General features: G+C 38.2%; 1 protein-coding gene across 7 annotated transcripts in view; it reads right to left on the bottom strand.

Annotated features, from left to right (window-relative positions):
• Positions 1–10,941, bottom strand: part of EPHA7 (EPH receptor A7) — a 161,863-nt gene extending 150,922 nt beyond the window's left edge. For 6 of the 7 annotated variants that reach the window (XM_087718731.1, XM_087718733.1, XM_087718732.1 and 3 more), the window contains exons 1-3: positions 10,565–10,941; positions 5,800–5,864; positions 1,188–1,857 (exon numbers count right to left, since the gene is read on the bottom strand). In XM_087718731.1, the coding sequence (XP_087574857.1) occupies positions 1,188–1,857; positions 5,800–5,864; positions 10,565–10,661 (832 nt within the window). In that variant the 5' untranslated portion in view covers positions 10,662–10,941. Of the gene's footprint in view, positions 1–1,187; positions 1,858–5,799; positions 5,865–10,179; positions 10,331–10,564 lie in introns of those variants that run through there. The other variant, XM_087718738.1, reaches the window with a different exon arrangement.
• Positions 10,942–13,276: the final 2,335 nt, after the last annotated feature.

Genomic DNA, 13,276 nt, shown 5'->3' with positions numbered 1-13,276 from the left:
CACCAGTCAGACCAAATGATAAATAGCTAATGAAACATCTATTTGTCATCACTGATAACCATAACCCTTTGTCAGAAGTTCAAAAGCCAAGACCCCAGCTGTCTGTGACTTTCAGAAGCTGTTATCAAATTGATGTTTTAATGTAAATTAAATTTCTCTTTACAAAAAGAGAAACTCATACATGGAAACACTAATCAAATCCATTTTTATACATTCAATTTAGTTTGGTATTTCTTGACCAATCTATCTAATAAAGCAGAACATTTATTCTAAAAAGGTATATCTGTGTCTGTTGCCCGCACAAAGTCAACAATTTGTCGGTCCTTGACAAATAGTATCTATACACAACTTGGGAAATGTCTAATTTCTGAAAATGATCTTTCAGATCAAATTCTATCTCCTTCTTCCAGATAAAGAGAAGGATCCAATAAGTTGGTTCCACTGATAGAAGCGTTTTTGCAGGCGAAAAGAAAATATGTCTTTATATATTTTACAATTCCTAAGTCTTAATTCAAAATCTGCTCTGGAAATCATCTAAAGTTTTACAGCATGTCAAGGACTACAAAAAATAAAAGGGGAAAAACAGGTATGCTGCCTGTTTTCTATTCTATTCTACTGTTCCCCTATTTTCAGCCCTGAGTTCTATTCCAAGATTTCAGATATGAGTTTTTAAAGCAACTATTTATTGTAGACCTTTTCCTTTAAAAAAAAAAACACTCCACATATCCTTAGCTTTCCTATCAATACTACATTCTGAGCTGCTTTTCACATTATATTTTTAAAAGTTGCTGCAGTTTCCCAAATTAGCTACTGAATATACTGCAAGTAATCCTTGGATTATTAATGATACCCTCTCTGCAAGACACATTTTTCTCAAGTGTTATTTTAAAGAATCATTAAGTACTAAATAGCTTTTTTTAGCCTATCCCTTATAAAATGTTATGTGACTGCTTGTATGTAATAGCATTAGGAAAGGTAAACTAGTGTTTAGTTTGACAGTTACTTTAATGGCTTTTCTAATGCAACATCCAATTATTGATTTCCATTCCCGAACGGAATTTGTTTCTTTAGTGTCAGACACTCTAATTTCTGGCTTCTACGAATTAAGTAAGGCAACATTTCCATTAAAGAGGCATTTGTTAAAAACAGTAAAAAAAAGTAATTATTAAATATGTTTTTTAACTTACGTTCGCACGTGTCTCCTTTTTGCTGGAAGCCAGCTTTGCAGATACACTTCCCAATTGGCACTAACCATTCTCCTTCTGCACTACAATGCATTCTGGGAGAGTTTTCGGCTTCTTCTTCCGCATTACTGACACAGGTTCCTCGGACCTCAACTAAGGAGGAGAACTCTGACCCAGTTACTGTGTCTGGAAAAATCGCTAAGTTCTCAATAATGGACCAGCACTTCTTATAGTACACTTTGACAGAGACCAGAGCAATGCAAGCCCCTACATCCTGAAATGCAAGGTAGAATCCTTTCTTGGACAGAGGTCCAATCTCTCTCACTTCTGTATTGAGTTTCATTTTCCTCTCCCCAAGGTCACCTTGGGTGAAGCTCTCATCAGCCGCAATAGTGTCTATTTTTACATACTGGCTTTCTCTGATACTCCTTCCAGTGTCATAGTCTGTTTCATAATAATGCAAGTTGAACGTTTCTTTACATGTCCCCAGGACTCCAGGAAGGCTATTACAATCCCTCAGAGTGAATTTTAGTTCTACAAAAATCCTTTGTGCATTGCCTTTCGTGATCCAGTTAGTCCGCAGCCAATTATTTTGGTTGGGTTCCATGACTTGGCATACCTGGTATGTTCGTATAGGTGTGTAGTTTTCATCCAGTCCACTAATTTCTTCCCACTGGAACATAAAGGGATAGTTATCCATACTGAGATAAACTTTTCTAACAGAGAAAAATTAGACAATAAATATAGTACAAGATTATCTACCATCGGTTTTTTTTTCTGAATACGAGTAACCAGAGCATATGTTTTAACAGCTTACATTTTTTTTTAGCATGGAATGAGAAACTATTTAAAAATGGAAGGGAATGATATGATCCAATGCCTAATAGAATAAATTTATAGGCAGAGAGCAGATGTAACAGTGGCAAGTATTAAGCATCCCTAATTTCAAATGTTAATTCTAGTGTGAACAACCAATATGGTGACCACAGTATCTATCCACCCTACAAAAAGACTGCAAAATAAAGTAAAATGTTAAAAACATGAAATTAGCATACTCCATAGACAGCAGTATGGTTAATGTGGAAGAACTTCCTAAACATTGCATTAGCAATTCTCTAAACAATGGATTGCATTATAATATTGAGGTAATCTATTATTGTTGCATATGCCCAGGTCCAAAATCAGTGGTGTAACATAAGAAAATTTATTTCTTATGTTTCTTAAGAAGTGTTGTTTAAAAACTTAGTTGAGTATTCATACCTATTTTAACAATTGTTCTAATAGCGTCTCGACTGTATTTTGTAAGGACTAAAATTTAAACCCATTTGGTAGAGAGAAAAATCACCTGGAACTCTACTGGCCAGCTCCAAAAACAATAAGATTCAAGTTGATCATATGGCATGGTAAATTTTATTGCAGGCTTTTGCCAACATGTGTATCTACATACATAAAATTCTATCAACGAAAGTTTTCTATTGCATCAATTTGGGACATATTAAAATAATGTACCTTTAAACTATTATCTTATGTGCAAGAAATATGATATTCTAACTATAATGTCATAAATTTTACATTCATGTGAAATCAAACAGTTATCGTTTCTTTTTTTTTAATGTAATTTTGTTTTTCCTCTTAGGGGAAAAAAACTAAACAGTAAATTTTCACATAAACTCTTAATCACAAGGACAGCCATTTTTAATTCAATTGTTTTATTCTTTATTTATCCATTTTATTTATTAGCCAATATCTAAATTATTGATTCATGGGGATTCATGTGTCATACAATTGACACATTCAGCTTCCTGGTCCATATTATTTCCATTTAAATAGACTCATGTATAACTTTACATAAATGGAGTTGATGAAACAAAACTATCTTTTGCACTCTCTCACTCCCGCCCCACCTGATGCCCACCAGAATGACAGAATGTTCTGTCATTACAGGAACATAACTGAATATAGTCCAGCTATTTTTTTTCCTGAAGGAAGAAATAAACAGTAATAAGATTAGTAGTTCATAAGTAAAACGACTCTCAACTTTAGTAAAAGTAATTTGTCCAAAATGTGAAGAAGAAATAGCTAATTGAACCTTGGCATTTTTTTTTAGCAAATTCACATGACAAAAATGTTCCTATAATTCCCTTTTATAACTATTTTTCCTGAAACAGCTTGAAATTATAAAATGCCATCTTGGATGATCCATTGCACGATCATAACATTTCGGATGAATTATATGTAACATGACTAAACTTTTTAAACTGAAATAATCTATTTTCAAATAAAATATAACTATTTTAACTGACATTAGAATCAATTTTATATCTCAAATCTTCAATATATGCCATTCTAATATAAACAAACTCAAGTTGTATTACAAAAAATGGCAAACATTTAACCACTAATATGGTTAAGTTTTCAAAATAGCTATATGATTCTAGAGTTCAATTTAATTATATTTGCAAATGTTTTGCTGATATTAAGTTCAATTGTTGTTATCTGATATACCACTAAAAATTATGCAGCATAATAATAAAAAAATGTTTGGTAAATTTTACATTGTGTCCTAAACCCTTACATGTCTTGCAAGTTCATTTGATTATTTAGGACTCTGTACCTGTAATTCAAGCAATAAGGAAAGCTTACTTAATGTCATTACTGCCATCACAACATTGACATAAGAATTGACAGTAATGGCTATTTTCCAGGTTCTCTATTCACTGTTACATGAAATACCTTCATAAACCTAACTTTAACCACTACTAATTAATCATTATTAATCAAATACAATTGTAACTGATGCCAAAAAAGAAAACAAAAGCAACATCAGTACCAGGACAGACAAGGAGCTAAGTGTTTTAGACATTAATCCTAATTTCTTAATAATTAATAAACTATGATAGGCATTAAAGCTATGCTCATTCTTACTTGTCATTTAACTATTAATAAATCAAGGAATGCAACTATTAAAGGAAAGCCTGCCTAAGCACAATACATAGTGTTTACACACTAAAGGTATAGAGACTCTTTACTGAGCTGTATTATCTATGGAAAGCATATTAAAATAAACCATTAATCAGATCATTGATTTTTAATAGAACATATTTGTAAGTGTAATCTAAACAATCAGTAACTGTTGCCTGTATAGCATATGCCCTGAATCAAGGGAAGCCTTCTGGATCTTCTGCAACTCCCACAAGCAAATTATTAGAGTTGCTGGGAATCAACGGCATGCTATCTTGTCAACCTCAATGAATAAATGTTACCAAACTATAGGGAAAGTATTATAATAACTTTTATATTTTAAAATAGTTTTTTTTTAAAAAAAATCAATAAACTTGTATTAAATTTCAACAAAAGCCTCCCCCCCCAAAAAACCAGTGATTTTACTATCATTGCATACTTTCGGTCACCCAAAAGTATATTACATTTTTACGTATACAATACAGTATATTACAATTTTTAACTCTCAGGCACTGCCCATCCCTGACTTATATTTGGATTACTGTTCAACTTTTTTATCTCCCTCTCTCTGAACCATACACATGCCTTTATTGTTTCAAAGCTGGACTATCGCAATTTATTCTAAAATTGTTTTAATCCTTTTCTTAAAAGACTTCCTTCAGTGTGCAGTGCTACTGCTTAAGTTAATTCTCATCTTAAGCATTCAGCTAACATTTCATACATTCCAAAAACCATTAGACTTGTTTCCAGCCAGTGCCTGGATTGATTTTATGATCTTTCTTATTAGTTAACAGACTTTCAAGTTTTCATTCTTTTTATTTACAGGATTTGTCACACTTTTACATCCCCACTCAAAATTCACTTTCTTTTGGTTCCAGATTTCTTTATAAGTGCCAGATTAAAGGCTTGGTTGTATAAACTTTTAGTATTAATATGAACTACTCTAAATGGTAGATAGTAGAAATCCATTTAAAATAATCAAGCTTCAGGGAGAATTTAGAAAATACAGTACTTATTTGATTGCAGTTTCTAAAGCTAATTTATTCAGTCATATCATAGCTACTTAAATAATCTTTGAAATAATTATATATTATTCAAACTTACGCTCTGGCCTTTCTCTACAAGGGTCTCACAAATATTTTTACCATATTAAGATTAATTATTTAAACCAATAATGAAACCATTATTTATAAGTATATTTTCAGAAATCAGCAAGATAATCTTGCTTTGGGGAAAAAAATGTGAATTAAAGATACAAATTTCTGCCTTAAAGCCAGCATAATTGGTCTTGAATTTAAAAAATTTACAAGAATGTTTAAGTACCTGAAATATTAATTATAATGTATTAATAGAATATAATTATATGTTAATTACACAGAATGATGCAAATAATGTCCCACATTATGATCAGTAAAGTTGTTTTTAAGAATGAAAATTGAAATAATATTACTCAAGTTTTAAAAAAGTTCTTTGAGATATGCCGCAGTTTAAGGCATTTAACATCTAAGAAAATATCTATATTAGTTTGTATCTGAATCACAATGCTTTTCAGAACAGAATTTTTTTCACCATAAGTTTTCTTCAAGGAATTTTGAGCAAGTTCATTTAAACTACTTATTCTGATTTTGGATTTGGATTTAAATGGTGTGCTTACCCCATTGGGAGGAGAAGAAATCCATTCCAAATCTGTCTGTTGTGCTTTAGAATCCAGCAATATTACTGAAAGAAAAATATATATATGTATTAAAGTATTTTAAGAATTGTACACTCATGCTGATTATGTGTAAACTAAGGGGATTACTTTGCCTCCATGTTTCTATTCAAGGAAAAAAAATAGTATCTTAGCAGCTGGTTGAACATACTGAAAAGTGACTGATTTCACAAGGATACTTTAGTAGGTAATATAAACCAAAGGAAATGTAAAGGAAGTGGCAGAGATCTCCTTTATACTGTAATGCCTTTATAATAGTAACTTTTTAATATGAAATCTATTCAACCTTTATTTAATGACACAAATTTCATATGTATTTATGTACTGTTCTAAATTAAATGTAATATTTAAAGTAACAGTTCTTTTGACTTTTACTCTAATTTACAACATAAACATAAAAGGGTTAGTATATCAGTAAGAGAATTCAGTTTTCACACTTATTCAGCAAAGAATGCATCTAAACAAAACTGTAAAACTTTGTTGACACATTACTTGTGTGTTTTGTAAGATGTTCCAAGCTGTTGGTAGGTGCGATTAATAATTAAAATATTATTTCAACATCATAATTTTGTGAATCATTTATATTAATATGATATTTATTCATTGATTTGTTATCATACAAATCATAGATTTTCTCACCTACTATACTAAGAAAAATATTTCAATTAACAAGTTAATATAAAACGTATGCATGTATTACATTAGTTATAATAAGTTATATCAATACTTTGCACAGGTAAGAGAGATGCTCTCAGTTTTAAATTTAAAATACCTTTTGTAATTTGACCCTCACCCTATATAAAACAAACCTTGATAATAATAATTGGAATATTCAAGAATGGATTTAAGCATTACTTTTATAATATTCTAACAATCATATAGCTAAAGAGGATTATGTGCATAGCCTGATCACATGTGCATATAAAAGTTAACAGTTACAGTGATTTCAATAGTATTTGTAAATAGGCATAAAGGGTTGCAGTCTTACATACTGTGAAAACATACTGAGAAAATCTCATGTGTATCTTTGATATAATTTTACGCTTTCTCAGTGAAGGAAGTTAGGCTTCATACAAAAAGCATAATTTCTACATAATTACAACACTAATTAATCCAAATATCTAAGGGGTTTCTTCTACGGTGTTAATAGTTTCTAAAATAAATTTATTAATAAAAGAGTTGTGTATTGGGTTGCTAATCAAAACCCAGGCTAATAAATTCAGCTAAAGAAACGTTATTCTACATGTTTAACCACTCCATGCCCTTGAAACAGACTGAAGAGCAATTGCATTTTTAAAATATTTTACACATACACAGTACTCAAATTAAACTAATTCCAAAACTTAAAGTGAAAAGTAAAAACCTTTTAAAATCTTCCTGAACATGCAAAACTATAATTTTAGTATCAATGTGTAGAAAAAGTTAGGAGAACTCTCTTCTATGATACAGAAAGATGAACAGCAACTTTATCTTGAAATCCTTTTGCAAGTACTGAGGAATGCTTTTATTTATTCTTGACAGTGAAGTTCCCTAAAGTTTCTGCTAAGGGTTGTAAGCAGAACTTGTTCTTTTCAGAAGAGACACCTTTTGACTCAAACCAAGTCATTATCAGAAAATGTGAAGGGTGGAGGGGGGAATAGATCCCATCAAATCTGTACCACATACTTGCACTAACACCAAATTTACTTCAAAAAAATCAGATGGCAGGATCTCAAAATGCCACTAGAACTCTAAAGCAATGTATTATTATGCTGATTTCCTAAAAAGGGAAGGTACAGGGTTTTTTTTTCCTCCCCTGACAAAACCAAACAGAGAAGGCACAATGTGACAGAATAACCCTACATGTTAGACAGATGCTTAATTTTCTCAGGAAAGCATAGTGCCCTCCCCTCCCCTCCCCTCTGTTAGTTCAGTTTCAATGAGTGAAAACTGAGGGGAAGCCATATAATCTGTTTTGGGTCATGCATGCTTTTATCTTATGCAGGGGGCAGATGGTGGTTAGTGGTCTGGACAGGAAGAAATCTCAGATTCCCTTAGACCTAAAGTGCCACACTCAACCTGAGTATTTGCTTAAAGAGCAGTAGGGATGCCTTTCAGAATTCCTTGGGGAGTGAGCTTGTGTCACTTTGCATGTGGCCAGAAACCCTGAAATTATTACTAATTTCCCCCACTTAGGCCTCAGTGCCAATGTCAGTTAACAGAACTTCTAAGAGAAGAATGAAGTCTGCCTACATAATGAAGGGATACCAGTCCAGTCCATAAACCCAGCCATAAGACACCTTAGGTACTCAAAGAGAAAGCAGACAAGAAGGATGTACCTCCCCAGGGGAGGAGGAGGAGAGAGAGAGTCCTAGTCTCACCTGGCTACTCCTCCCATTAAAAGGAAGAGCAGCATCTCCCCTCCAAGTGTCCGAAAGCCATTTTTCCACCCTTGCTGCGCTTCCTTTCCCCGCTGAGCGAAACGCGGAGGAGTTTCTCACCCTCCCCCCCTTTTTTTTCTTTCTTTCTGAGCTGAGCTCTTGCAAGAAACGGCCAGTTCCCGCGCTTCTCCTCACTAAGGTGCTAAAAAGAGCATCACACGCACACACCTCCACCGCCACTGACTCCACTTTTCCCGGCGCAGCACCTGAGACGCGCCAGGGGCTTCGCCTACAGGTGAAAAGGATACCGATCCCTTAGGGAAAAAGCGCCGCCGGAGTAACTTCAACGGGGCGGTGAGCCTCGTTTTTTTGCCTCCCCCTGTCTCCTTCGCCCTATTCAGCGGGAGCTCCGTTGGCTCAACTCTGATTTCCAGTAGGATAGCTGGGGGAAAAAAACCGTGCGTCTTCACCACTCACACTCAAGAGGGCTTCCTAACCCCTCTTTTTTTTAAAAAAGCACCTGAACTCCGATCCCTTACATGGACTTCTTCCTTTTTCCCTTCGTAAGGAGGAAGAAAACAGATAGGCGCAACTGACGACCGATCCTTCTTAGGTATTCAGAGTCCGAAAACAACTCCGAAAGTTGGAAAGTTTTGCGAGTCTGCCCCGCCCAGGTAAAGGTGAGTTCTCAAGAGATCAGAACTCCTTCCTAGACAAATTCCTTTTCTCTGATCAGCTCGGTCAAATGAGTGTCAATTCTTAAATTAGCAGCCGATTTCAAAATATATGTTAAATCACACACCTTCATTTACCATTCAAGGACTCCAGAGGGAAGGTGCCGCTTGCTTTCCACCACGTATCTCACCCCCTACTCCAGAGTTTTGTTCTCAGTCTCCTCCTCTCCTTTCCCGAGGTAAGAGATTTCATCTTTCAGATAAAGTTTTCAAGTGGGCTTGATCCCATTCCCCAGCATAGGCGTGCCTATGGACTTCCATTTTACGTATAACGTTTATTTCATCTCCGAGAGCCTCGCTTCCCCATTTCCAATTGATTAGTTGAAAGCATGATTTTTTTTCGATGCTCCCCATAGCTCAAAAAGGGAGAGAGGAAAAAGAAGTCCCCGGAAACGGAGAAGAGGGGGCTGTCTCAATCTCCCACCCCAACAAATCATTTCCTCGGTCTTTAACGTCGTTTCGATTCTCTCCAAGTAAGAAAACACACGACTTTTGCCTATAGAGAAGCAGCGCCTTCCAATTGTCCCTTTTAAAATAGATCTGGCACTAATATGGGTTTTTTTCGGAGCCCCGATCGATCTTGCAAAAAATAAAAATAAAATTGTGTTGCTGGATCGGTCTATACACAGACGCATATTATGTACAGAGCGAGCGACTGAGGGTGCGGAGGTCGTCATGTCCATTCAGCGCCCATAAGAACGCGGCATTTATACAGAGATACGCGGCGTTGTCTGCGTACGTGATGCAAATATTTCTACTCGGCGGGCGCTCCTCGTTTGGCTAAAACTCCGCGCCCTGCGAGATGCGATCAGGCCACCAGCACAAAACGGAACAGATGGCCTTTATTATTAGCTATTACAGGTGACACGGGTGGCTATCAAAGGAAAGGCAGTTTATTTTTCCACCCTCCCTAATCCTTAAAACGATACGTTCTTAGGGGGCCGAAACTCCTCTGCAGTCCTGGAACAGGTCTCTCGCTTCATACCAGCCCCCTACCCTCTCCACCGTTCCCCATCCCGGACTTCGGCGGTGTAAGAAGCCGGGAGGTAATCGCCTCGTAGCCAGATGTGTTTCGAGAGGTGAGAGGGCTAATCTACCAATCTATAAAATTAACCCTGATAAGAGGAACCTATCCGAGGATCCTACCCACCGCTCTTCCTCCTCTTTCCATACATACACCCCTCCACGCCGCTAACTGGCATATATGGAGATTCAAAGCCTTCCCAGACCTTTCTCATCACGTGCGGCCCCTCGCGCAGCTAACCCAGTTCAGAAAATGCGGCGTAAGTCTCGGATGCAAACACACAATCGGGGCGCGATCCCGATCTCTCTTTCTCTCCTTCCCGATCAATGCCTTGGGGAGGGAGGGGGGGCACACGTCGGTTTCACTTCGTGACGGAAGGGCATAAGCGAGAGGCGCTCGGCACGGGGCGAAAGGTGCCCCCGACACGCTCTCCTTTCGTCTGGGTGGCAAGGGAAGCGGAATGCAAGTCGCTTTCTCCAGAACAGTCCCGAAAAAGCCCCAGTAGCGGGAGGGGAGGAGAGGAAAAAGAAAAAAAGAAAAAGAGGGGAGGGGGGAAGGAACGATAAACTTTGTGGCCAGCATCCTCTTACCTTCTTTCGCAGCCTGTGCCTCCCCCGTGTGTGCAAACTGAAGCAGCCAGATGTTACACAAAATAATCCAAGAAGGGAGCTTAGTTTGCAAAACCATGATGCGTGAGCTGGAGGTGTTTAAATCAAGCTAAGGATATTATGCATATACATTCAGAGAGAGAGAGAGACTGCGCTTGGCATTTGCTTCTGCTTGCTCCCGCGGCTGGTTAGCGCTGCTGCTGCTGCTGCTCGGTGCTCATCTAAGGGCTCCGGCTGCGATGTGTTTTAACGCGCAGCGCTCTTTCAACGCAGCTCTTCCGCGGCTGCCTTCTCGCTTTTCCCGGCTCGCTTTTTCCGCTCTCCGTATTTGCTGCCTGCGAGTCTCCGACTGCAGACCGAACCGCTCGCTCCACACTCCAATAATATCAATAGGCTCGGGGGGGGGGAGGGAGGAGGAGGAGGAGGCAAGAAAAGGGGCAGGACCAATGGAGAAAGAACAGCCCGTCCTTCAAAATGACTGGCAGCCCGCGCCAACCTAAGAGAAAGCTGAATCACGGTCGCCGGACAACGAATCGCTCCATCTTGAGAGGCGGAGCTAAACGATTCTCCCAATGAACGAGTAGGAAGCGTCAGGTTGCGGCCGGTCTCAGGTTCTCTTGTAATTTGCCTTGGAGTGCCTGTTTCCAGCAGGCGCAGTTGGCCGGGGAGGAGGGAGCCTGGGCAAGTTTGTAGCAGGAGAAGAAAGCTCTGACATGTTTCTTTTGAAGAAGAAGAAGAAAAGCCACCAATCAGCAGCTGGGCTGGCCAAACCTTCGCTCCACGAGGAGTCGAAGGCCACGCCTCCAGCTACCCAGCCCAGAATCTCCTGAGACGAAGGAGAAGCGCGAAGAGCCAAGCAGCTGCCTCCTATCTTTTTTCCCTCGTATTCCTGCGGGACGAGCGAGAAGGAAGGAAAGCTCTCCCGGCCCTTGAGCGTTGCTCCCTCTGGGAGAGAAAAGCCTGTATACCTGTTTCCTTCCGTCCGTCCTTTGCGGGATGACCAAGTAGTTCCATCCTTCCTCCCCGATGAATGAAAAGAAGGGGTAGAGGAGAAGCGGGAGGGGGGGGATTCCCTCGACTGTCTTCCTTTGCTCCCCTCCCCAGAGAGAACATCAACAGGAGGCGCTTTTGGGGGCGGGGGAGGGCGCTGCATGGTCTCGGGGCTGCACCCGCTTTTTTTAAAAAAATGGTTGAAGTTGGGCCCCCATCCCTCTTGGAGCTCTGCTTGGCCGTCCACAATAGAGTGCCAGGAAAAAGAAAAGAAAAAGCAGGGAGGAAAGTCTGCAAGACGGTGGCAATGCTCTTAAATTGCTTAAGAAAGGATGATCCATCCGGGGAGCAACTCCCGGGTCCGTTTTCTTTAAGGCACCCGCGAGCGGACCTTCGAGACGGCGGTGTGTGTGTGTTCGTGTGTGTGTGTTTTCCCCAAAAGGCCGCGGGGGTGCTTATCCCCGCCCGCGCGTTTTTCCAGACTCTGCAGTGGAACAAGAGAGAGAGAGAGAGAGAGTTGGCTGTTTACGTTCTTGTGCGGACGAGCACTGCTCATCGCGAAGCTTTTTTTCTCCCTTCTCTAGTGAAAGTTGGTTCGCAAAGCTGGCTTTTGAAATAAGGGAAAGTGATTCAGAAAGTGAAACACGCTAAAAGCACGCGCGCTAGTGAACGCAGGCACAAGTTCGACTTTTCAGTTCTAAATCTGCCACGGCTGGAATTGGAGCAGATAACTTTTGGAGACAGGGGTGTTCCATCAGATGCTTGTGTCTCTCTTGAAAATATTAGATTCATAAAGCCCTTGTGTCTCTGTTCCTATATAGGCAAAATGCCCAAGTTGATTCTGTTGTTGCACCACACAATAGCATAGTAGTCAGCAAAATACAAATCTTGATTATGTTATTGCGGCTCAAATCACATATATCAGTGTCATTATTATTCCCTGACCTCAGATCCTCTTCTTGCTTTTTTTATGCATGATTTTCTCAAAAAATTGTATTCGATGTAGCGGGAGTTATTTTCCAAGCTTCTAACATTCCTGTCCACAACTGGCTAATACTATATTCCACAACTCAAATGAGGTTATATTTTTGTATGTAGATCATTCTAAAGTTGGAATAAGTGGCCGTGGGTATTTGATTACAATCTTTAACATACAAATAAGTTTTGAACTGCACTATCTTTAGTATTCAAAATATCAGGGCAATTTTTTTTAAAAAAATAGATTTTTTTAAAAAAGTTTTTTTTTAAAAAAAAAGTCACCTCATTTGATCTGCCAGTTACAAGTATCTGCAATAAAATATTTGGTTCTGTTTCTGAAGTAACATTTACATTGCATTTAATTTAAAACAACCTATATTTTTTCCTTGATTTTTTTTTCAAAGTAAAATCATTTTCACCAGCAATATTTTTGGGGTAGTGCTTTCTACTGTCTTCAGCACTACAGTGTTTGTGAAGAAATCAGTTTAATGATGACATAAAGCTAGTTGCTATTCAGCATTTTTTCCTCCTGGAAGATTCAAGTAGAGGCAACTTCTAATCAGACAAGAATTTTATTGCTTTCTTTTGTAAAGAAAGTTGTCAGTTTTTTAAAGTTCAGCCCAATGATGCAGAGCATGCTTTCTCAGCAACATAAAGGTGAACAACATCTTACTGTTGTTTTAGGAATCTTAGTAATGCCTTTGTATAAATTGTATATAGAACAAA

This window comes from Thamnophis sirtalis, unplaced genomic scaffold (assembly GCF_051295495.1).
Source record: "Thamnophis sirtalis isolate CommonGarterSnake01/CBP01778 unplaced genomic scaffold, rThaSir2_p1.2 scaffold_6, whole genome shotgun sequence".
NCBI classification, from domain to species: Eukaryota; Metazoa; Chordata; class Lepidosauria; order Squamata; family Natricidae; genus Thamnophis; species Thamnophis sirtalis.
The sequence above is the reverse complement of the archived record's forward strand: the minus strand, read 5'-3'. Positions and strand labels throughout refer to the sequence as shown.